This window comes from Sinocyclocheilus rhinocerous, unplaced genomic scaffold, assembly GCF_001515625.1.
Source record: "Sinocyclocheilus rhinocerous isolate Xijiao unplaced genomic scaffold, SAMN03320098_v1.1 scaffold830, whole genome shotgun sequence".
NCBI classification, from domain to species: Eukaryota; Metazoa; Chordata; class Actinopteri; order Cypriniformes; family Cyprinidae; genus Sinocyclocheilus; species Sinocyclocheilus rhinocerous.
In genome coordinates this window covers 365,993-393,277 of record NW_015636881.1, presented here as the reverse complement: position 1 = coordinate 393,277, position 27,285 = coordinate 365,993, and the positions used below count along the sequence as shown (strand labels likewise).

General features: G+C 36.4%; 1 protein-coding gene across 2 annotated transcripts in view; it reads left to right on the top strand.

The window, feature by feature from the left end:
* LOC107748266 (zinc finger protein 609-like) overlaps positions 1-27,285 on the top strand; it is a 64,974-nt gene that overhangs the window by 25,425 nt on the left and 12,264 nt on the right. For both annotated transcript variants that reach the window (XM_016562999.1, XM_016563000.1), the window contains exon 3: positions 21,124-21,349. In XM_016562999.1, coding sequence (XP_016418485.1) covers positions 21,124-21,349 — 226 coding nt within the window. The remainder of the gene's footprint in view (positions 1-21,123; positions 21,350-27,285) is intronic.

Here is a 27,285-nt window from a genome sequence, read left to right as displayed (position 1 = left end):
ATATCAAATACGTTATAGCTTGACTACAAGATCAACGCTGCAATTGTTATAATTAAGGAAATTAAACTTACCATCATGAAATGTGTCTACACAGGCGTTAATGCCATAAAGAAAGAGAAACATCGGAAAATAGGCATATTTTATTCAAGACATTATTATATGACGTTAACATGCATTTATCATTCTTATAATCACCGCCAGAATGTCCAACTTCACCATGATGAACTTAAAATTGGGTTCTATTATTTTTCCTGAACAGTTCTCCTCACAAAACAAGATTAATTTCAAACACAAATTTGATAAGAACAGAGTGGAAATTATTAGCAACACCAAAATAACAGCAAAGCTAATGTTTTCTGTTAGTTTAAGCACAAACTAAGAAAAGTAAAACCAAACTTTGTGGCAATAATTAAGACCAAACTGAACATGGTGTGTGTTTATGGTGCATATCGGCAATGTTGTCTCGGCGGGGGCGTAGGTAGACGATATTATCGGATATCGCGATATTTTTAAAGGCGTTATACCGTTCCTGCGGTATGCGCTGTTTTTCATGTCTCCTCAAAGACTGAAAGTGTAGGAATCCCTCAGGTTGAGTGCAGTGTAGAGAGTTACACGACCCTCCTCCTCCTGTTGGTGCGAGCGAGTGGTCAGTCACGTGTGTGTATGAAGGCCGAACTTAAGGAGCTTCCCCTGGAACTTACGCGATCGGCAACCGGCCTTTTTTTGTCTTATTGCAAGCAACTCGTTAATCTGGTCTCTGTATAGTTCATATTAAAGCAGTGTTTCAGCACAGTGCTGCTTTGTTGACAGCGGTAACCAAGGAAACGCCATATCTGGTTTTCCATGAGCGCCTCCTGCTGTCAGAGAGTGAATCTGCATCTCATTCAGGGCATATGCTGATTGCTTCGTTCAGGCATGTAGTATAATTTCGCAAAGCTAGTCAGAACATTCTGTTTTTGCTTCAAATTGGGTTATTATTAAATTTAATTATGTATATGAAATTATATAACTAAATGATATAAATGATATATATATATGAATTATATAACTAAAATTAAATAACTGTAATTACAGATTTAGGTTAAATAAAGATGTCCGTCTTTATTTTTCTTCTTTTTAGGAAACAAATCAAAGAAAAAATAAACAAATTCTACTGTTCCTAATATTCTGCATGTTGCTCAAAAACAAAATATGTGTTCAGCGGAAAAAAGTTTTTTATTTTTTACCCAGTCATTTAAAAATAACACATTTTAGAGCTGTAATGACAATACCGTGATACCGTGAAACCGTGATATTTTTGCTTAAGGTTATCATACCGTCAAAATCTCATACCGGCCCATGCCTAACCACGATAAAAGCATTAGCAATTAATCGCAACATGAAAATTTGATACTGTTATATGCCTACTTTAAATATAGACAAAATAATTGAAAACAAATTTAGTTAATGTCTCTCCAAACTCATTTTACTGTCTATTGTCTATGGAACATTAACTGAGTTATTTAACATAATGTTCTGGCTGCTCATTTCCATACAGGGTTTCAAATTAACAATAATGTATGATAAGTGTAATCCATACAACTTCTGCGTTATATTCAAAGTAGTGAATTTTAAAGGGCTGGTACTAAAAAAGCAATCACTTGTCTTAATTTTTGTTTACTTGAATAATGACTTGGAAAAACAATGCAACATTTGCTCTACCAAGAAATACTTGAAGGTTGCGTTTGTTGTGGATAATTTAATTTGGTAATTTTATATCAATGTTTGAAGGGATACACCAAATGTTCGGCAACCAAAATTATTCGGCCGAAAATAGCAAAAAAAAAAAAAAGCTCTTTTGGTGTTCGGTCGAATAAGCAAAAATACCAAATAAATTGTACCGAACAATGACTTGAAGTGATCAAATAGAGGCGCGCACTAATCAGCAAACATGTCAGCAGTGTGAAAGTATTTTAAAATGTCATCAAAAATCATTACAAGCACTGACAGCGAGAGACTGTTTAGTACTGCATCACATGTCTTCGATGAGAAGAGGGAAGGGGTGGTTGTTGCTGGTTAATGTATGAAGACTGAAATCGCAAAATGGCCTTAATAAGTAAGTAAACTGCAGAACGTTATGTTTTATAATACACACACGAATTGCATGTATTCAAACAGCGCTGCACGGGCTCGCAGCGCCAGGGGTCAAAGTCCAAAGCACGAGAAAATTCTGCACTGAAACAGTGTTACTTGTCAGTTGCATTTGCAACTTTTGCAGTTGCAACATTTATATGAATTTTTAAAGGCATGTGACAATGTGATATATGCGACAAACATCTTCCCAAATTCTTAATGAGAATCATTTATAAATCTGCTGTTGTCAACAAAAAGAAGCACTGAGGTCTTCCTGGGGGTTTCTGCCAAAATAAAAGCTCCATCAACATTCATAAATGTTAGTATTGTAATTTTACTGTTGTTCTGTAAAATAAAATAAAAAAGTAAGACAATAATAATTACAACAGCTATATTAACACATTTATTATAACATCCACACATAGTGTTCAAATCTGTAATAGATTTGTATCTGTGGGATCTGAAATGTTTTCTAATGGTTTAAAAAAATTCTCTTTTGCTCAGCAAGGCTGCATTTATTTGTATAGTAAAAAATACATGCCTGATTCAAGAAGGGGGGCTCAAAAATCACCCCAAAAAAATTATTTTACTAACTTATTAATTTTAAGTTAAATCATGCTTTGTTGGTATAATGTCTGCTAGAATGTTAAGTTACATGTATAATGTTTCTTCTTTGAAAAGCAAGACAAAACAGTAAAAAGCAAAATTTGGGTATTTAATTTATGCAATGGTGGAAAAAATTGGCAAAGTTCATGGGGAAAAAACACAAAAAAAACTTGTTCGGTATTCGGCCTTTGGCCCAGTGTTTCATTTTGTTCGGCTTTGGCTTCAGCCAAGAATTTTCATTTCGGTGCATCCCTAAGTATTTGTAAGAAGTGAAATTTCTACATTGAGTATCGTGAAATTTCCCTCGTGTGGCTACTGAGATTGTTTTTTGTTTTTTTTTGACAACCAAACGTTTTGTTTTGGCACTAAATCTGGCTAAATTCTGAATCTTGCAGAAGAAAAAAAGCATACAGCTTTACAGTATTATGATGGGCTAATAAAGGTTCTAACTTGAGACTAACACAGTTTGTTGTGTGTTAATGTCTGTGTTTGTTTTTCCCTCACGACTATAAAAGCTCAGCAGAGCATTCAGACCGTGGCTGAACTGCTAACAGTTGTGGGCTTTACTCCAAAACTGTAAGCTTGGCTTCATCATAAGCGTCAATAAATATCCAATCAAATGAGGTGAAATTAGAGGACATGGCCATTGTGTTTACAGCGTCTGGCCAGAACCAGTTTTGTGCCATTTTATGTGTGGTGTCAATCTGTAACCAGCTGTAATGATGCATACGCACTGATAAAAATATTTTATGTGTAAATCATGTTCGACTGGTTAGGCATGATTGATGATGTTTTAATATGCCTTAGTATCAGTGTGTTTTTCCTGATATTGTGAGTTTCTGTAGAGAAGGTTACACTGATTACTGCAGTAGTTATTAATGAATCACTTGCCCTTCCCCTTGGTCTTTAAAGGTGTAAGTCTGCACAGCGTTTTCAGTGTTAATTGCATCCCCCTACTGCAACCTTCTCAGATTTTATGTGTGATATCATGATTGATGTTTAAGTTACCTTATTTAACCCTTTTTTTCTCTCTGGGTGGAAAACAAAACAGTTTTTTAGCAGAATGCCCATTTTCTTACATATGTTCCATGAAAGAAAAGAAAACACATGTAAATAATGAAATCGTTTTTCTTTTTGGGTGAACTGTCCCTTTAAATGTATTAGCTTGTTTGTATTGAATTTCGCATGTGGATAGGTTCCCTTAAAAGGGTTTGATCCAAAAGAGCAATGATAGTACAGATGATGCTGATAAGAATATTGATCTTAAACATGTTTGTGGTGCTTTATTATAGCTGAACCATTCTCATGCCAATAACTGCTTTTATTGATTAGAGGAGATGACATGAATGGCTTGTTTTGAGACTAAACGCTGAATTTCTAATTATCGTTAATGACTTATCCTTATGCTCATCCTCATCACAAGATGCTAGGCTGTAGTACACAGGTTTTTAGAAATTATTGAACAAAAATGTATGTATTTTTTGGCAATTTTGATATAAAATTTAGTTTTATTTTACTTTTTAAACGTTTTGAATGAATGTATTTGAATTGTATTTGAGCAATCTTTTTTGAAAATCCATTTTAAGAACATTTATGAAAAGCCAGTTTGTACTTATTTCAGATTCTAAAAGCTTTCAATGTACCCAGTACTTTGCAGTCAGATTCACACATTTGGTTGCATGTGCATTACATCTATTCTGAACATGAAGAGATGTTAACACGAGAAGCTAACATGAAAACAATTGGCTTTTTTTTGTCAGAAAAAACTCTTTTTAGCAAAAATTGAGTTTTGAAGACATAATATATAAATAAATATGCATATTCATAAGGCATATGTAAACATGTACCACAACACTAAGGTATTTCTGAATCTGATTGGGAAGGTAGCAGGATTCAGGCATTTACATGGCTACAGTTTTCAGTCTGATTGAGCCATCAGTCTAATTACAAACAGATTATTTAATTGCATGCAAATGCAGCTATTGAAAGTTCAAAATTCATTTCAGAGAAAATTTTAAACTTTTATGCTTTTTATAGGATGGTAAAGATCCTTGAAAATCCCCACACACCAGATTCACTGTCCTTAGTAGGAACTGCCTACTTGGTGTGGTGAATCTCAGTCACTGTGTGAATTGGATGCAAATTGTGGAGTTCACATAATCTTGAAAAAAAATCTACATGACATTGGAGTAATTTTTTATTTTCATTTTCATTGTCGAATTTACCCATTTGTCAGGCTTTGTAGAAGTGCTTTGGCATTGATACTTAAACTGAAAAAAAAAAAATTGTGAAGTGTTCTATATAGCTGTTGATCTTAGTCACTTTATCAGAAACAGCTGTACAATCTATAGATTACATGCCCTTGTTTGAATGACGGCTGCTAAAGGAGAGTAAAAACAACCTCATTGGGTGTGCACTATAACAGTAACCATAGTGGTATAGTCCAGTGTTAAAGATTATGTCTCTAGATAATAACGTAGACTAATGCCTAGGAGACCAAAAATTTTGCTTGACTTTTGCTTGTTCTTTGGCTTGGCAATATTTCTTAGCCACTGTAACTCAGAATGCAATGCGTCTGTCTCTAAACTTCAGTAGCAAATGCAAAAAAATGTGTGGTAAACTTTCATTCAATGAAATCTTCAGTTTCACCATCAGTGGATGGCTGGGGTTTTTCACAGATCATATCACGAGATGTGATCCCTGTGGGAGTTGCCTCCTGTAGTGAAACTTTGCTCTGTTTTCATCACTATGGGAGCACAGCAAATTGTAGGTCATGTGATAACTCTGCATTCTACAGTTTAAAACTAAAAAAGGAGAGTTTAGTGTACAGTATATCTAGTGCAGTAGATATTGAGATCCAAACACTTCGGAGTCATTTCAGAAACTAAGCTTAAATTAGAATTAAATATTAATTAAAAGCCTAAAAAAATTAAATTTCAGTAAGGCTTGATAAAACTTTTAGTAATCATATTTTATGTATAATTTAACTTAAAGGGATAGTTCACCCAAAAATGTAAATTCTGTCATTAATTACTGACCCTCATGTCGTTCCAAACCTGTAAGACCAAATAAATACAGATGTTAAACATTCTCAGAATCTTTCCACTTGGATTTCACAGGTTTTTCAGTTTGTATTTATGTTCCGCGTGGAATCGTGGAGACCGTGATGTGAGCACCACCCCAACTGCACAAAACGCCCCCACCACGAGAGAAAGCTGCAGCCACGCGGCGACCCTACCGCCCGCTGCAAGCGGCAAGCGGCGGAACCGAGACGGCGCCCGCACCACGGCCCCGCAGTGGACATTAAAAGCCCAAATGACGCCACACTTTAGCTTTGTACACCGAAACAGGAACTGGAACAATTCTTTCATCCTCCATTACTAGCAGCGAACTATATTAACGCTAACATTAGTGGCGTGCCCTAATGGTTGTATTTCCTGTCACTGTTTAAGTTCAGAGATGAAGACTGCTATCTAGCAGTCGGGATATAAACTCAAAACTAAACAACTGCCATGAATCTTGTATGATTTTTTTTTTTTAAATATCAATATTCCGTTTTTGAGAATCGATACAGTATCGCCAAACAAAATATTGCGATACTCACGTGTATAGATATTTTCTTACACCCCTAATGTACACGGATATGTTGTTTACGTTCAGATCAAAGTGTAAACAGCGTATCTGTGTACATACGTTGCATACACTGTTTACGTATGTGATACTCCCCAAAATGGCACTATAGGGTGACGCAGAGGAGACAAATCGTTGAATAAAGTCATTATTTTAGTTTTCTTTGCGCACAAAATGTATTCTTGTAGCTTCGTAAAATTACAATTGAACCACTGATGTCACATGGATTATTTTAACGATCTCCTTGCTATGTTTCTGAGCCTTGATCGTGTAAGGATCCTTGCTGTCTATGAGAGAGCTCTCGGAATTCATCAAAAATATCTTAATTTGTGTTCCGAAGATGAACGAAGGTCTTACCGGTTTGGAACGACACGAGGGTGAGTAATTAATGACAGAATTTTCATTTTTGGGTGAGCTATCCCTTTAAGCTTTGTCAGTCTATCAGAGGTGGACTCAGAATGTGTTCTGTCTTTGTAATTTTTTTGAATTGTTGATCTATGTACATGTGTATCAAACTGACATTCTAGTGCATTTCATCTTTTCTCGCTGATTTTTCATTGTCCCTCACCAAATTTGTTCAAACCCTCTATTGTTTTATTCTCTAGCTGCACTATATTATTACTACCAAATTGTGTTAAATTGACAACCTTAAACATTCTGTATGCGAAATTTGTTTTCTTTTTATTTTTTTAATTGTTGGGCTGAATTCTGGTTTATTTTGATACTGTTATTAATGGAGAGGCTGTCATTCACAACATCGCTCCAGCAGTTTCAGCTTTAGTATCATTTATCAAATTTCTAGTGACCCTTCAGCAAATTCCTACACTATTATGTGAGAACCACTGCCTAAAGTACAAAATCCCAACAAAAGTGTTGTAGTAAAAAACTAATCTTCTCAACTCAAGCTGTTTTGCATGACATTTATACATATACGACATACATATCTTTATATATTTTGACATTTATAATAGTGTCTTGAGAGCCAGCTTAGAATAAAGGTTTGTGGGTGACTGGATGTTTTTTTCCCATTGTAGTCACCAGTCAACATCTTTTGTTCAGTTTACTAGACCCAAGTTCAGCTCAGAGGTCAAAGAATCTTGAAAAAGCTGTTCCTCCCATGGGTCTGTATATATGTTGTATCTGTTAGACGGAGTACCACCCACATAGAGTCTTTCCTCTGTTTAGAGGAAGCAGCAGAATGCATTACTTCCATAAATAGTTGGCTTGTGGTTCTCTAGGGAAATCTAGCAGCATGAAAAACAACTTGTCTTGTAAGTGGGTATATAAAACATTGTTTTGGTTCTGTCATTGTGCACTATTGTACACTGGGAATTTGTAATAAGATGTTTATTCTGTGTATCTTAGTGACAGAATTCCAGTTCTTAAATCATTTTTTGACTTGTTTTACTTCAATCTCACCACAACTCTTAAGATCTGAGCTCATAAAATGAATAGAAGATAAAGTTTTTTTCTGAAAATCGTAAATTCTCACATCTCAAATGGTGTATTGTGTTTGAAAGCATTCCATGGTCGAAATGATGGTTTTGAAAATGACACTTTAAACATACCTTGGCTTGCTCAGGCTGATTTTATAAAAGGGTTTGCACTGATGCCATAGAAAAAACAGTTTTACTTCCCCAAAGAAACTTTGAGTAAACCGTTCTTAAAATAACTTTTTTTTCCTTATTTGAAGAACATTTGAATAATCTAAAAAACACGTTTCCACTATAAAGAATCTTCACTCTTATAAGTGAAGAGGATTTACGGAGTGCCATGGAATAACCATTTTAGGTGCCCCAAAGAACCTTTAAGGGAACAGTTCTTAAAAGAACCATGTTTTTCATTGTGTGAAGTAAAATCTAAAGAACCTTTTCCACTATAAAGAATTTTTGGTGTAATGGAAAGATTCCACAGATGTTAAAGTTCTTCATGGAACCATAGATGCCATTAAAAAAACTTTATTTTTTAGCATTTTATGTATTTTTAGACACAAATATTTTCCCCACACATTCATAATTTGATTAAATCACAGCTTGATTGTAAATGACACACAAAAAAGATAAATTGCCATATATACTGAAAAGTAGACAAACTTTACTAAAAACTGGAGGCGAAATTGTATGTGGTGGAAATTATGCGTGGCAATGACTGTGGCATAGTTTTTGAAAACATATGATTTACACCGTAAATTAAATGGTTTCTGTTTCACTTTGTTTTGATTATCATAGTTGTAAACATAATGCAATGTATTTCATATTTCTATTATGGATATTTTATAGCTGAAGATTAAAAGTTTAAAAATAATTTAAAGACCAACAAAAATAAATTAAAAGTATGCTGTAAAAAGACTGCTTTAACGTGACTTAATAAAGGATAGCGAACGTAAAAGGATCATAACAATGGGCATTTGGGAAAATGACTTATAAATAAACTTGTTTTTCTTCAGGGTTGTGGGCCAAAGTTCTAGTTCATGTTGCTGGAGCGCTTGATGTTGATTTTGGCACCCATCACCGAGTCGTGTTGCACTTTTGCATTTGTTGTGAAAAGGTGTATGACGAAGCAGAGTGTTAAAGAGGCTGTGTTTCTGAGCTGATTTCCTCTCAAACCAGCCTTTTCCAGAGAGGGTGACCTTAACAAGAATGTGGATTATTATTGTAATAGATACTGTTGTTAGTGAATGACTAGTCACACCAGGAGGTGGTATTATGGAGGAGGGGAAAGAATTTGCTCTGCTGCCCCCTCCTCCACGTCTGTTTTACTCTTTATCACTCTCATTCTCTGATCTGTTACATATTATTAGTGCTTGGCTTGACATCTGGATCTTTTTTTTTTTTTTTGGTTTTCCAGCCACCCTTTTTGCATTTGAGAAAAGAAAGAAAGATGTGGTTTGACAAAGCACTCAAAGCAACGTGAAATTAGCTGGATCTCCTGTGTCTGGAACAAGCTAGCTGAATTTTTATTCACAGAAAACGTTGTCACTAGATGACAAGATCGTAAAGCATGTGTGCTGTCTGTTATTCTAACAGTCCTGAAAGGTTCCACATCATCAGACACTTAGAATGAACTGCAGTGCTTTCAGAAACTGATCTTCAGACTGACCTTTTTGTATTAATATTTTTATTTATGTATTAATGCAGATTTCATACAGTTGAATTAATGAAGAAGGTAGTCAAACATCAGAAATTTTCAAGCGGGACTTGGGGACCCGCAAGGGGGCTCCAAAAGGGTTGTATGAATCTGTACAAAATTTGAGAAAAAAAATTCCACTTTTTTTTTAGGATTAGAAAATGTCAAAACTGACCTAAAAGTGTCATAGTGATTCACTTGCCTGTTCCATAGTATGTGGACACTTTGGTATTATGCTTTCTCAATACAGATTTGACAGCAATAAAATCTGGGCATGTTCCTGTTGGTGGAAACATGATCTTAAATGTAAAGATGTTCACATTGACAATGACATTGGCTGAAAGTCATTGCCCATCTTCTACACTGAAAAAAATGTTTTAAAAACAATTTTCTCTCAGAAATGGTTAGTAAATTGTGCAATTAGTTGCAAAGAAACAGCAAGTAACATTGAATTAAGCATTAAAGTCTGAAGTAGAACGACTAAAGTAGTGTTTTCTTGTAAAAGACTCAAATAATTTCCAACAAACTTTGAATTTTTTTTTTTTTTTACAGTTTTTCATTTTCAGTTTTCTTTTCAATGTTTTTGGTTATTTGAAGCAACATGAATGACAGCAACTGTTGGTAATGAAGCAAAGATGAAACAAATTCAGCTTTACACAAATGCACACCAATGGTAAGACTTTGAACTTCATGCAACAGCAGTCGAGCAGAAACAGCTAGTAGCAACCAAGAGTAAAGCAACTTGTCGACCTCTGGTGATTTAATCACTGCAGTGTGAACAACCCTTTCATGTTCCCCAAAAAAATCATTATCTGTAATGATTTATCTGGGTTTTATAACAGGAATCAATTTGAAATTCCAAAGGTGAATTTTTGCATGAGTGCAGAATCATCTGCAGTGCTTCTGTAAAGCCTTTCCTTTTTGCTGCTGGCGTTCCTCTCTCAGGCATCCATTTTCTCTGGCAGCAGCTATGAGGAATGCAGGTCGCCACACTCGCTCAGCTCAGGGGCCTTCCCTCTTCCCCTCCAGCCTCCCACAGGCCCGCAAACAATACTGGGCATGAGCCCAAGCTAACCAGCTGCATGGAGGAGGCCAAATGAGGCAGGATGGAGGATGGGCAGACACGACCGAGCCATGTTGAAACAATGGCGCTCAAAACACCTACTGTGCAGAAGCCAGTCCACCATCCAACCACATTTTCAATGCAAGAAGGTGTACTGCAAGGAAATGCTCACCGTGGCTGTTTGTGGTAGTAGTTGTCTTGTTTTAATTTTGTTTTATTCAGATGCATTTTTATGCATTAGCTGTTGTGTCACATCTTGAGCATTGAATTTGACATGACTTAAACACCACTGTTCAATTCCATTTTGCACTCTGTCTAGTCTTTTGTGTAGATCTAGTCCCCCTTTTTTCATGCTTGCATCTATTATAGTGATGAAAAACAATTTGACCTTGTCCAGGAAAGAATTTTCCTTTACTTCCATAGAACTGTTCAACCATGTCTGTTTTTAAACCACCGACCTTCAACTTTAAAAGCATTTATCTCGCCATCAAATTCAGAGAACCAAAAGGACATATGAAGGCATGCTGATGGACAACATACTGTTTTAGTGCTTGAAATAAGCTTAAGCTCAGTTGATCAGCGTAGGTCATCTGTTATCTTGGAAAGCGCAGAAGCAGTTAAGTAAAGCTGACAGATTACTGCCTCAGAGCCCCAGTCCAGCTGCTATCAGAGCAGAGCAGTTGAATTCAGCCGTGGTTTGGTTTAACTGACTTTTTGCTTCATGTTTTTGTGCAGGGCAGTTTCACACTAGAGTCTGTTTGACATCGGAGTTGGGTTTTTGGTCTGTGTGAAAGCTGTTTAGCGTAATGTGTAGATGGGAACCTTTGATGCTCACCCAATTTTGGAAAACACTGGTCTTCATGCTGCGGAAAACCCACTTGAGAGCACATTTACTGCTACCAATTGGTACCAGATTCTGTAGGAAAAAAAATGGTAATAGGGAGCGTATTTTAAAACCTTTTTTTAATATATTATTAGGACTGAAGTTATTATGTGAACTTGCGATATTAATTTTTTTTTTTTTTTACAAAGATTCATCAACTTTATTACTACTTCAATCTGCTTTGTAAATACTGGCCAGAAATCATGAGGTTGATTGTAATTATTTTATGTCTACTGACAATTGACAGTCAATCGTTTAATTTTAGAAACAATAAATTAATATAATTGTTTTTTTTAAATAATATAATACTTAATATTTTTATCACAGTATTAATGGGTTTTCATGCATAAAATTATATAGCCCAATTTAATATTTTAATAAGGGTGTCCTTTAGAGGTTTAACGGTACATGTATTTGCCCCGAAAATTTTCGGTATGGGTCTTTCGTTTTGGTACGCATGTGTACCGAACAAATACAGAATTGTTTTAACCACTGCACGAGTGAAAATTCATCTTATGTCAATTTTTTCCAGGAAATTAAAACAAAAAATGGCGTTTTGACAGTCTTTGATGTGGCATGCCAGATCGCCGTATAACACGTCGGAGAGCCACTTCTGGGCTGCTTCAAAAAAATGTTGCGGCGCTGCTGGTATAAACACAAGCATTGACTAGAGTGGCCACGATCAGCTCCGGTGGCTGTATCAGAGCCTGTGCTGTGTGCTGTGTAAATGGGGTCAGTTCTGAGGGCAGCGCGGAGCGCGAGTTAACATGATAATTCCTTCCTCTTTACTATCACTTTTAATTCTAAATAAACATGAATGAACATCTCATGTAATCGCTCAATCAGTGTTTCAACCGCGGAAGGATGTCAATAAAGCAGCTTCTAAACAGAATGTCAAGTAGCATTTCATTTACCTCGGGCAAGTCATCAGTGTCTACAGCTCATTATTTGATCGAGAAATTAAGTCTAGAGAAGAGCATTTTTCGAAATGTTAGACTATAGGCTACTTCATTATATTTACTAGGGCTGGGTATCGATTCGATTTCGATTCGTAAGCTCTCGATTAGATTCTCAATTTTTTTATTACATTCAGTGAATATAGTTTTAATACAAATGCTATTGATATTTCTAAAAAATGAACAGTAAACATCAGTTTACAAATGGTGAATTAATAAAAAGAAATTAAGAACCACATGCCTGTATTTTAAACCTAATCTTTTTTTTTTTTTGTATAGGGTCCTTTTTTAAACAATAAGAGGGCCCTATAAAATGTTCTTAATTTTTCTGGTAATCAGATGAAGGCATAAAACATTAATTTTAATTTATCCTAATCAAATGAAAATTAAACCCTTTTATTTTTTGGCAAACAAAGTGCTGCACAACAGAGGTTTACTGTTAAAATTGAAAAGAAAACAGATGTGATTATTCCTTTTCAAAAATAAAGATGTATTAATATTAATTAGCAGTAGTAGCATTGAGTCTTAAGACTGCTAAATAGTAATATATTCTGACAGTTTTTTTACGTTAAACTAAACTTTTATTTTGACGGGTTGCCGTGAAGAACTTGCAGCTGCTGTGTATGTGATATGACGGTAGTTTTCTCAAATGAAACGGTAAAATGCTAATGAAGTGACTCTCAGAGCAGCTGGAGATGACATTCGTGTTCATATCATCATATAGTGAGACGGCAGAAGCTGAAAACACCGCAAGCGTCATCCGCGCTTTAGTATGTGTAAACAAAACAGTGCGCCGCGCCATCCGCCATTAATTTATTCATTGCGGAAATCATGGCGCCTTATGCGTGATATCAAATGCTTCCGCAGATTTATAGTATTACTATAGCACTTCACCTGAGCATTGCGAATCATGCGTATGGCCATGATAAGCACTGAATGAATGACAGGCTTTCTGTTGTAACATCGCGGGCAAGCAAAGTGCTGCACAACAGAGGTTTACTGTTAAAATTGAAAAGAAAACAGATGTGATTATTCCTTTTCAAAAATAAAGATGTATTAATATTAATTAGCAGTAGTAGCATTGAGTCTTAAGACTGCTAAATAGTAATATATTCTGACAGTTTTTTTACGTTAAACTAAACTTTTATTTTGACGGGTTGCCGTGAAGAACTTGCAGCTGCTGTGTATGTGATATGACGGTAGTTTTAATCAGATCCTGTTTTAAATGTGTGTTGAAATAAATACCGGAAAAGATCTATTCGCGGCTTTGAGAATCGATATCAAATCGACATCATTTAAAAAAACGATTAATCGAAAAATAGATTTTTTTGCCCAGCCCTAATATTTACTTTACCTATTACTTGATGTCTTAAAGTCCCCCTGTAGTCAAAAATTTTATTCCTTAAAACTCATCTTTGATCATCAAAATTACATATTTACATGTTTTTTTCTTGTGAAAATTATTTTCTTAAAATAGCTTGAATGTTGCTTAATAGCTCCCCTATTGCCTCATTTACTGTACGTATGAATATGCAAATTAGCCCCGCCTCCACTCAGTCACACCAGCCAGGGCCTCCTGATCCACGGATAATGACTGATAAAACTATGTTTTAGCTACAGTGGATACTGTAACAGTCGTTAAAGTTACTTACTTGACGATGTTGTGTCCTCAAAATGCCTCAAAAAGACTCGAATGCAGCCAAGTTTGTGATTCCAATTCGCGCCCGCGAGATATGCGTGTGAAGTGCGGACGCCAATGCGGGAGAGGTGGGGCTACTTTTACACTGTTGCCACGGGTTTATTATTCAAGTTAGCGGTTCTAAATTCACGTTAAACCACGGCTTCATGGGTTTTTGCTCTATTTTATTTTTGGTTTTGTGCTGGTAATCCTATTGGTATATTTTGCATGCGATCTCTATGTGCCCTGCGTTTGTATAAATGGAGAGATATGCTATCACATCGAACCGTGACATCAAAACCGAGGTACGTATCGAACTGTCAAATTTGTGTACCCTAGTGTCCTTTTGCAAGGGGGTTCTTCTTATTTTGTGGGCATCAAAGCATTTGAAAACCACTCATCTAGGATATAGTTCATGTTGAAATGAAAGCAGTCTGACCTTTCATGCAGAAACAGACCACAGTTAATCATGTGTAATTTACCTATTTAGGTCTAATTGTTTGTCTTCAAGTAGCTTTTATTCTTCGTATTGATTCTTTTTCAAACTCAAGTTTGGAGCAAAGTAATGAAACCAGGTAGGAAAACAGCTTGAGATATTCTATTCGAGCTGCATAGCTTTCCAGTTGAGATTGATGGGTCAAGGACGTTACAGAGCCCATCATGCGTGCGTGCTGATTGCCTGTTTATTAGGCTCCATCGATTCCATCTCACCGTTTCACCTCCAGGCACTGCTATCTTTCTCTGATTGATTCTTGCTGTTTTGTGTTTGGAGTCATAAAAGGCAATTGTTTTATTCCCCCCTATTATTTTTTTCTAAGGATGTCTTCTGGGAATGCAGAATCTGTCCTTATAGCAACAGGCGAATAAGCCAGTCATCAGGCTCCACAGGCTTTCTGCAGGCTTTTTCTCTGCCTGCGGAAAACGTCTTCATCTTTTATAAAAATCACTTCCATATTTGCGGCTCTAACGGAAGGCTAAGCATCAGTGAACTGGATACAGGGGAGGGGCGATTATTGTTTTTTAATTAGGCAAGAATAAATCTCTGCTGTTGTGGTTTTGATGTATTTGGGCTCCCTGCTTTTGAATCTCTAGCAGTGCTGGTTATTAAGCCAAAAGCTGTAAACAGGAATGCAGAAACACTGTTTTCTCTTACTTGGAAGGGTGATGATATAATCTTATCTCATTGTTTGTAAAGATGTCGACGAGAGACCTGAGGATGATTCTCTTTTTAGACCCTGTTTGTTTAGTGCATCTCCACAGACAGCTGAAGATTAAGCTGTTTCATCTGGCAACTGCTGTGAAGTTTCGTCTCATCTCCTGTGACCGCTTCGCCTTTTTCCTGGCTTAGTGAACTTATTGGTTTCTCTGTGAGTGAAATAGAGTTGAGCTTTGAACTCTTAAGTATGCATGGCTTCTGGTTGCTTCCGCATTCTTCAGGCCTGAGTGTACTTCCACTCTTGTGGAACTGGCTCGTAGTTTGGCCTCTGGTTTGTGAATGTAGCCGGTGTGGACTGTTGATGGCATTGTAAGGGTTTTATGAGATCTGATAACCTCTTGAAAAAGATAGTTCATCAGTTACAGTTTTATCTTCATTTTTGTAAGTTGAATTGCTTTTAGACTTAGTGACAGACGGCCAGACTGAACTAATACACTTGTATTAGTTCATTGTTTTCTTATTGCATTTAATATAATATCTTCCTAGAAAAACAAGGATCTAACTCAAACAATATTGAATATTTAATTATGCATCTCATTTCTATGTATTTTTACATTTTGATTACCTTTTCTTGTCATCTAATGCTTGTCTTTAGAGAGGTCATCGGATGCCCATTTTCCACAATTTGATATGATTCTTTAGGTTCCTAATGAAAAGTCTATAACATGCTTTGGTTAAAATTTCTCAATGGTAGTGTAAAACAACGCCATTTTTACCTTGCCAAAAACAGCTCTTTTCACAGCAACCCATTTTGTTGCAAGTTCTTTTAAATGCTAATGATCTCTGCTCACCCCGCCCCTCTCTTCCATGGGGTGACGAGCCATTCTCATGATGCTGTTTACTTTAGCGGCATTTAGCCACAGAACTTGCTAACTAGCACATTATTAGGAAAGTCTTGTAGGTGAAGCTGGATCACAAATGATTCGCGCAAACATAAACACATTTAGGTAGATCGGGGGGTGCATTCCCTTCACAAACAAAAGTATCCACTGTGTCTTTGGCGGCTCAGATGTCGGGAGTAAATGATGACTGCTATGTTCATTATTACATTCAACAACAGAACACCTCAATCGCTTAGGAGCCATTCTTATTTACCCCTGCTCCAGCGTCGAAACAATGGCGGACTGTTGACAGCTCACTAAGAGCGGGTCTATGGTAAAACGCCATGGTCAATCAACAATTGTGGGAGGGGCCTTGGCCTGTGTGACGTCACACAGCCAAGCATCTGAGAATGGCTTGATTTGAGAAAATGGTAATTATTTATGGCTATTTAAAAAAACCACTGGGTGGATTTTTATCATTATAGGGTGGATGTGTACACACACTGCCAACACACATTTATGTTCAAACAACATGTAAAAGTGAATTTTGCATCCGATGACCCCTTTAAATCACAAATTATTTTATAACACTTAATATATTTAGCAGATTTTAAAACATATTTGCATTTCATGCTTTCAAACATAATGTTGTTATTACTAAATTCACTTTTAAAAATATTGTTTTTATTTAAATTATTTCATTTTAATTAAATAGTTAAAAAGAATTTTATTTCTTAATTCAATTTTTCATTATTTTATTTTATTTCATGTTTTACACTTTCATTTTTTTACACAAAATGTAAAAATGTAATGTAGAATTAAATATCAGCAATTAATGCTTTGTGATTTATTGAATAATGATGTATGCATTTTAATCATTCAGTAGTTGTCAATATCCAACCCTAATAGTTTTGGAAATTTTGAAATTACTGGTCAATATCCCTGCTTGACCAATATTGTGTACAATATTTTCATAGATTTCTTCAGTTTTATTTGTTAATCTTAATTGCTGTCATTATAAATATTTTTATTTCAGATCTCTGTAGAATTACAGAGTTTAGGTAACAGATATGCAGAAAGAAATCTTGACATGGTCTTCCTCACATTGCAGCTTATTTTGGTCAACATCCATTTAAACAGTAAGGCACTGTCTGACCAAAACATAAGGCTACCAACCACAGTTTGCTTTGTTTCATGGGAAATAGATATCTATTTGAAATCGATATCAGGTGAACTTGTACTTGTTGAAAAAAAAAAGAGTATCATTTAAAGATTTAATGCCTACCTACATGAAAACTTGATCAACTTTGGCAAATCCAGTGATTAATTGTTCCTCAGAAGTCTAACTGTTTCCAAGTGTACCGAAAAAAGACACTGTGTACCACTAACTACCAATCAGATTAAAGCTTATAAGATCAGGAAAGTACATTCCAGGTTTATAAGCATAAATGCTTTAGACGCTCAGCAAATGGACTGTGGGCAGCCCGTGGGTGTGCCGACTGCTAAAGAATAGGCTCTTTATCATCATTTTAAGAGTTTCAGGGTATTTTCTTTCTTCATGTCTCTTTCACTTCTTCTATCTTTTTTTAGGCTATGTTGGTGTTTTGCAAGAGTATTAGAAGCATCTGTGCTTAACAAAAATGACTGACGTTTGGGCAAGATTTATAAATCACATTGAATTCTCATCTCAGGAAAAGATTAAGATGAAGAACTAGATTTTTTACTTCATTTAAGGGTCTCAGTTTTTCCTACCCTTCTCTGTATACACATGACAGTTGTTTTCTGCCAAAGATCTGCTGGCAATACAGCTAGTTTGTGGCACTTGGCATCAAAACCTGGGCGCTTGGACGTTTTTTTTTTCATTTACATTCTAAAGGCTCATGTGTCAGTATCAGCGGTCTGTGCGATGTGCTCCTCATTATTGGTCACTATTAAAAGTCATGAATGTGCTCGCTGATGTACAGCAGAGCACGTCCAGATACTGCGAGGTAATCGCTTGATGAATGTGGTACGGCGGATATTAGGGCTGTAAGTATATTTGAACGGCCTGTAGTGTGTTTGAGCTGGTCTGTGTGTTTTCTGGGAGAGCTGACAGCTGGATGTTTGCTCGTCTGTTGTGTCAGCGCACCAGCTACTACTACTACTCTGGCGAGTCACGCATAATCATAAATCAGCAGGCGGTTGAGATGACATGAGCTTCTCTCGCTGGTGTGATGTTTCATGCAGGAGGTAAAAACAGTCGTGGAGCTTCTGAACCTGTTATCATCTCAATCACAAGTGATAACAGGTCATTAGGCACAATTCAAACATGCTTTACAATTTTTCACATGATCCTCTTCCTCGTAGTGAGGGTCCTTCATTTAGATCAGGTTTGGGAACCGGTTTAACAGGAAGTTCAATCACCATTGATTTCTAATTATACTATATTCGGTATAACACATTAGGCCTTATATTTAGAAAATTTAGGGTTGTCAGATTTTTTAAAATTTCTGAAATATTACATTTTAAAATAACTGTTCTATGTTTAAGTATTTTTTTTTTTATTATTATTTATTTCTGTGAAGACAACTACATTTCCAGCAGCCATTACTCCAGCCTTCAGTGTCATTTTTTTAAAGAAACTAAAACATGTTTTGCAAGAAAAAAAATCTGTTTTAAATAAATGCTGTTGTTTTGAACTTTCTATTCATCAAAGCAGCATGAAAAAAGTATCACGGTTTCAACAAATATATTAAGCAGTACAATTGTTTTCAACATTTACCATTTTCAAATAAAGCAATAAGCCCCGTGAAGCCGTGGTTTACAGTGAATTTATAACAGCTAAGGGGGTTTTAGGCACGACGCGAAGCTGTTATAAATTCACTGTAAACCACAGCTTCTTGGGGCTTATTGCTTTATTTGAAAATGGTAAATGTTGAAAACAATTGTACTGCTTAATATATTTGTTGAAACCGTGATACTTTTTTCATGCTGCTTTGATGAATAGAAAGTTCAAAACAACAGCATTTATTTAAAACAGATTTTTTTTCTTGCAAAACATTTTTTAGTTTCTTTAAAAAAAATTCTTCTGACTCCAAATCTTTAAATATACATTCCCATCAGCATTAAAGCAACACTATTGTAAATGTGAGTGGCACTACATTTCCCAAATAAACATTTACTTTTGTGACCCACTGCAGTGCGCATCAGTTTTTGGTTTGCACTGTGATTTCTTCCTCATATTTGATGACTTCATGTGAGGAATATTCCACATGGAGTCCTGGAGGAAAACACGTGATGGCGGATCTTTTCTTTAGTAGGCGGTTTGTATACTTTAGACTTGAATCATGTAATTTTTTTATTCACATGTAATGATGGATTAACTCACAAAACCTCTCATTTGCTGCCTAGCTCCTGTTAATTTTGGACCCTGACTTCAGCGTTTCTAAAGTAAACAACTAAATATAATTACAATCAGGTAATATTCCTCTCTCTCCATTTTCGTTTGTGCACCAGTGTTTACTCTTCCACGTGCCAGTGGTGGCACACATACCCTGATGTTGATGAACCCTGGTTATAAATGCATGCAGTCATCTTTTATTTTTTCCTTGCCTGTGTATTTTTTTATTGCATAGAAGTGCAACACCCTGTTTTTTATTTAGGAGGAAATATATGTGTGACCCTGGACCACAAAACCAGTCATAAGGGTCAATTTTTTAAATTGAGATTTATACATACATCTGAAAGCTGAATAAATAAGCTTTTCATTGATATATGGTTTGTTAGGATAGGGCAATATTTGGCCGAGATACAACTATTTGAAAATCTGGAATCTGAAGGTGCAAAAAAAAAATCAAAATATTGAGAAAATCAACTTTAAAGTTGTCCAAATGAAGTTCTTAGCAATGCATATTACTAATCAAAAATTAAGTTTTGATAGATATTTACAAAATATCTTCATGGAACACGATCTTTACTTAATATCCTAAAGATTTCTGGCATAAAAAAAAATCGATAATTCTGACCCATACAATGTTTGCAAAAAAAAAATCAAAATATTGAGAAAATCAACTTTAAAGTTGTCCAAATGAAGTTCTTAGCAATGCATATTACTAATCAAAAATTAAGTTTTGATAGATATTTACAAATATCTTCATGGAACACGATCTTTACTTAATATCCTAAAGATTTCTGGCATTAAAAAAAATCGATAATTCTGACCCATACAATGTTTTGTTGGCTATTACTACAAATATCCCTGTGCTACTTATGACTGGTTTTGTGGTCCAGGGTCACATATGACATAATATAGCATTTTAGGATGAATTAAATGGCATAGCAAAATACATTCTACATATTTTTTATGGTGTTTTTTTTTATGGTGTTTTTTTTTCCGCATTGAATTCTGCAGTTTTTCACATTGGTCATGAGTCGTGGTTGAATATCATTGGATCATCTTATTCCTTTTCCTTTTCCATTAAAAGCGACATTAGTGGTAACAAAAAGAAATGCAAAAATAATTTGATTTTATCCAATCTTATCAAAATAATTATAATAGTGCATGACCTCAGAGACAGAGACAGATTCCTCATAGGAAAATACCATGATGGCCACCAAGTGAACTTTTGCTGCCATGTGAACCAGCATGCCCTATTAATACCGGACTATTTCTGTCTGTTTACCTGCCTGGTGTCCATCGTGGCCCCTGAATGCAGGTAGGGCCAATTAGAGCGCCTGGCCACACAGCTACAAGGCCCTTAATTGAATAAACAAGCCCGTGTTCACACGGTGAGATGATGTGGTGTCAGTGAGCATGCTGTGTGGGCCCTGTTTCCCTGGAGTGAGGCTTAAGTAGCTCAAAGCATCCCTGGCTCTTAATGAGCTCCACCATCCAGCAGGGTGCAGGTCAGGTCCTCTCTGTAACAGCCTTCATAAAATAGATTCCACCTTAAGGGCATGTGCAGATATTTTCCAGGTGTCATTTATTTTCTGTCAGAGATCCACCAGCTCTTATCTTCCTTGTTTTTGTCTCTCTCTTGCTGTTTTTCTTCAGATGGAGTCTCCGGTCTCCACCCCGGCCCCTCCGCCGCTTCACCTCCTCGCCTCTATGGGAAACAGTGACATCGCCTCACCTTGTGAGCAGCTTATGGTGCGAACGCGCTCGGTGGCTGTCAACACATCTGATGTGGCCCTGTCCACTGAGCCAGAGTGCCTGGGACCCTGCGAGCCGGGCACCAGTGTCAACCTGGAGGGCATTGTGTGGCAAGAAACTGAGGATGGTAAGAAAATATACTGTGGTAAGAGCTTGTGATGTAAGCTGAGGTTACAAATGTTCAGTAGACAGACTTTTGATTGAACCTGTGAAAAGTCTGGCCAATAGCCAATGCGGTTAAAAGGAAGAGGCAGTCTGATTGACATGTAAAGCAGCCAAGCTGGGGTTAATAAATAAATACATAAGGGAAAATAAATAAATCCATACATACATAGTGGCCATGATTGGTTGTAAAGAACATGTGAAAAATTTGTCTAGATTTCGATAGATCAGAATTTGTGTCCATCCATAAATATTAAATTTTAAGACTTAACTTGAAATACTGTATTTCTGCTCATAGATATCTAGTTCACTCCAACAAAATTCTGGTTACTAACTTGCCACAGTGATTTGTTGTTCCTCAGAGCTCATTGTATCAACACAGAAACAGAGTTTCCAAGTGGAATGATGAAAAACAAGTCAATCATATTTTGTATGCATACAAGCAAGTAACTTTGTTGGCACAGTGTTTGAGTAGATAAAAAAGAGATCCAAATGTGAAAAAACAACTGAATTGGGTCAAAGATCCATAGAACTGTTGGCACCCCATTTTAATTGTTCATTAGTTAAAAAAAAAACAAAGCAATGAAGGAACCAATTAAGAGTAGCAGAAAATAATTGTTGATTCCTGAATCAAAATGCTCTTCACAGAATTAGATGTTTAAAGTTTCCTATTTGTCAGCCTCCAGCAAGTGTTCCTGATAGAAGACAGAAAATTGGCAGCAAATTACAGTGGTACTTCAGAACAACACAGTTATGCCGCTTTTCCACTGCATGGTACGTCACGGTACGGTTCGGTATGGTTCACTTTTGGGGGGTTTTCCACTCTGTACAGTACCTGGTACCTGGTACTTTTTTTAAAAAGGTGCGCTCGTTCAAAACAGTTGCGTTCGATCCTTCGCTGGCTGTGCTGATTTAAATCTAGCGGTTCTGTTGTGTTTCGTGTCGCAAGTTCAGTGGCGCAGGTAGTGACGATTCTCTCCGGCCAATCCGTGATCAGCAGAGTTTACACGTCATGTTTTGGTAACGGTACGGTTCGCTTGGAACTTTCCGAATTTGCATAGAAAATGGCGTACACACAATTCACTACCTTTTGGTAACGGTACGGTTCGCTTGGAACTTTCCGAATTTGCATGGAAAATGGCGTACACACAATTCACTACCTGTGTCACTGAACTTGCGACACGAAACACAACAGAACCGCTAGATTTAAATCAGCACAGCCAGCGAAGGATCGAACGCAACTGTTTTGAACAAGCGCACCTTTTTTTAACAACCTATTAGTGCCACAAAGTGCCATCATTTAGCTCAAGTCAGTTTAATGTTGGTTTAGTTTAGATCATTAACAGTGTTAAGTTGATCAGATATAAGCAGTTCTACAAAAGGTGTTGTTATTCAGCTCGAGTCGGTTCAATATGGGCAGTTTGGTAGGTTCGTAGAAAATGCTGTATGCACAAAATGGGCATTGAATTGTGTGTATGCCATTTTCCATGCAAATTCGGACATACTGAATTAAATATCTTGCTCTCATTAATGGAGCTCTCAAATTACATAAAATCATTATCCATTTATTGCATATGCATTTATCACACCGTTTATACATCAGACCCCAGGACTGGAAATGGGTATTCAAGTTTTAAATGGTTAATGTTGTGCAGTACCGCACAAGCGTTGGATTCAAATCTAATTATTGATGGCACAATTTTAGATCTGGGATATTTTTAACATCACCCATTACAATGTGACATATGAGGGCTATACAATAGATTACTATGGTTTTTGAGCTTACAAGTCCCAAAAAGCTTCCATGTTCAACCAGCAGGTATGAGGAACAATAACATCATAGTAAAAATAGTAAATAAGCGTTTTCCCTCATACATTTATAATTAAACTTCAAATATATACAAGAGCTGAAAATGAAAAATAAGGGTGTAGAAAAGCACAGGTCTAGTTATGATTCTTTTTTATTATTTTTTTATTTAGTTTAATCTACAAGATTAACAATGCACATAAAAAATAAAGTAATATTGACAAAAAAATGTAAGGAGAGATATTAAACATATACAAATCAGATTTATGCTACACAGCATATACAGCTATAGTCCTATACATACATACATACATCTCAGTCTATAAAATCTACATCTCTTTTATATTCAGTTTATAAAAGACTGAACTTGAAGATCTTGTATATTTGTTTCTATGTCTTTCCATTTGGCTATGTAACTAGAAGTACACCAGTAAAAAATGGGACCTATTTGTGCTGCATAGAAATAATTTTTAAGATCTGGAAGAGCCATACTGCCTTTTTCCTTAGGTAATTGGAGTGTTGAATAGCGCACTCGGGGTCTTTTACCACCCCATATGTACCTGAATATTAAATTATCCCATTCACAAAATTGCTTTGGTGGGATTTTCACTGGGAGTAATTGAAACAGATACAGCAAATGCGGTAAAATATTCATTTTTACTCCTCATATCCTGTCACTGAAGCTCATAGGGTACGTGGACCACCTCTCAATATCGTTCTTTATATTATTAGTAATTAGATCGTAATTGGCCCTAAACAATTTTCAGTCTTTAGTTAAATTTACACCTAGGTATTTTAGACATTTTGCGTCCCAATTAATAATTTTTATCATAATGTATGTCATAAAAATAATGTCATAATTTTGTTTGAGTTCCTTGTTTGGTTTACAGTTAAACATAAGAATTTGGGTTTTTGTTACATTTAATTTATATCCGGCATATTCATTAAATATCTCTAACACTTGCAAAAGGTTTGTGAAATGTTTCTTGGGTTCAGCTAAATAAATCATAACGTCATCTGCAAACAGACTAATTTTATGTTCTATACCATTGATTTCTACCCCTGGTATCAACAAATGCTGTCTGATTAATTGAGCCAGTGGTTCTATATAGATGGCGAAGAGAAAAGGACTAAGACAGCAACCCTGCCTAGTTCCTCTTTCCAGGCGAAATCTTTCTGATAGAGACCCATTTACTCTCACTCTAGCTGTTGGGTTTTGATATATTGACTTTATACACTGGATAGATTTGTCGTTAAAACCCAACTTCTCTAGTGATAAGTATAGAAACTCCCAGTTGACCCTGTCGAAGGCCTTCTCAGCATCAAGACTGATTAGGGCAACAGGTAGTTTATTTCGATGAGCCCTATCTATTATATGGAGAGTTTTTCTAATATTTTCATATGTTTGTCGACCTTTAACAAAACCTGTTTGGTCCTCATCTATCAAATCTGGTAAGGACAATTGTATTCTGGATGCTAAAATAGAGCTATAAAGTTTGTAATCTGTATTAAGGAGTGATATAGGTCTATAATTTTGACAGTGTTCCCTGTCTTTATTTCCCTTCGGGATTATGGGAATTATAGCCTCTTTCCATGACGGAGGAATTTTTCCTTCTTTTATGACCCAGTTGAAGGTGTCCATTAGCAATGGCATCAGTTCTTTATTAAAAATTCTGTACCCTTAGAATTCACCTGTAAAGCACTTTGAATTACCATTGTGTATGAAATGTGCTATACAAATAAACTTGCCTTGCCTTGCCTTGCCTACCACTCTGAAGGGAATCCATCACTCCCTGGTGCTTTGCCTGACTTTGGTTTACCCATGGCTTGTTGTAATTCCTCAGTAGTTATTTCTGCAGTTAAGCTTTTATTTTGTAAATCACGAATAGAGGGCAGATCTAATGTATTTAGGAACTCTAGTACTTTTGTTCTCTCCATTACAGAGGTCCGTTTGTATAGTTTTTCATAGTAATTCTTAAAAATACTTTCAATATCTTTTGGATCGTATTTAATTTGATTTGTTTTGGGATCGCATAATTTAGAGATTAAGTTATTAATTTGTTGCTTTCGCATTGCCAATAATTTAACTGCTCTTGGTCCTGCTTCATAATAAGTTTTTAAAAATCTTGCCTTTTTCTCTACTTCTAACTGTAATAAGCTGTTAATTTCCTTTCTCAATTCTCCAATTTGAGCCATCAGTGTGTTCTCCTCTCCACATCCTCAGTCTTGATTGTCAAGCATGTAAAGGAAAAATCTCCCTCAAATCCCTAAATGAGAGCATATCTAGGCTATGGGTAGGCAGTGGAGTATGTGTCGCCCACACTTTGCCTGCTGCCATCCTCCCAGTGCCGCCATATAAAGGGCTGCCTCATCAACATTCAGAGCGCATTGGCTGTCTAAGTGTTTTCTATTCCTCTTGCCATGGGCACAGTGTGTCTGATTCACCCTGCTCCTCTGTGGCCACTCTTGTGTGTGTCTCTGACATGGAGAGGGAACTTAGTTGAAGGGTCAAGAGGGAGAGAAAAACAAGACTGTTTGTGTGGCCATTCACAGCCTTGCCCAACCAGTGCCACACTTCCACAACATCAGCTCAATCTTTTTGCAGGACGGCTCCCAAACACAGGGCTCCAATCATCTGCTCTTTCACTTTAGAGAGGGAAACGTTGGTGTGCAGGTGTTATCTTCACCCTCTCTCGCTCTCTTTGGGATGGTTCCACTGGTGTGCATCTCTCCTTTTGATGTGTTATTTTTTCTCATCGGGGTGTTGGACAGATCTGTATCGTGGTGACACGTTGTGTGGGTGGAAAGTAGAGCAGCAAGATCCCGTGGCAGGGAACACATCTCTCAACCACTTTGAGATGTCTTTCCGCTGTGCTGCACTCTCTTAAAGACGTTGCAGACAGTCCACCCACACTTCTCATAAGGATGACTTCCAAAGTCCTATCGCTGCCAATGTGTTATGTTTATTTTGAATCTCTATGGCAAAGATTATCTGCCTTACCGCAGAGTTCAGATCCAACTCTAATCAAACACATCTGATGATGAAGGTTTTGGGGTTTGTTAAAAGTTCTAGGTGTGTTTGAGTTGACATTGCAGGTTGGTAAATATCTATTGGTGTGTTCAAGTACTCAGAGTTGGGAAGTCGTAATTACGACAGCAGGTGTGTTCTAATAACTTAGATCAGAGCCAGATGGTGATGCCTTTTCTGCATAAAATTCAACAAGATTTGTTTTTTAAACTCCACAAAATGATGAATAAATGCGCATCAGGTGTGTTTTTGCTTCATTTTTATTCAATGTATGAAGGTGCTGTAAATTTAACATTCTCTTATGGTTGTTCAATACAATGGTATTTTTTATATGCCAGTTAGTTTTATTGGAAAAAGTTATTTTTAACAAATTCAGCATTAATACAGATGCTGCATCCATTGCCTCCAACATGTTTGCTCACTGACATGACTCGGAAGTCGGAAACGCAGGGCTTAAAATCCAAAGTTCCCTACTGGTAATTACAACTTTGTGGTGACGTTCAAGTGTGTTCAACTCGTAAATACGATCTTTCTGACATGACTTGAAGGATTGAGTCAATTGAGGACTCAGTTGACTTGTTTGGAATCATTACAGTGGCTGCCAGTACATTTCTTATTTTGGATCGTCCTTATTTAGCACACCTAATTTAACTCATTTACTTGTTAGAAGACTGCTCTAAGATCTAAAGTGGTTAGAAATGAGACACCTAAAATATGCAGTGCTGCTGGCCTATATCTAGAAACCCCACAATACTGCAATGCTTTTATTTTATTTCTCTATCACTAATAATAGTGTGTTGCCTGTAGGACAGTTCAAACAATAAATCCTAAAGCAATACTTTTGTGAATGTTTTTAAGTAGGGAGGAAATGGAATCACAAAAAGAAATCTCCAGATTGTCCAGCTTTGCTAAAAACATTTTCTATTAGGGCTGCACGATAAATCGCATGCGATATTTAACGCGCATCTTGTCAGAAAAGCTGGTTCTGTAATCAGCGGTAAATCTCCATCACGTGCGGGCTTTCACATTGAGCAGCATTAACTACACGTAGCCGTTGTTCACTGAC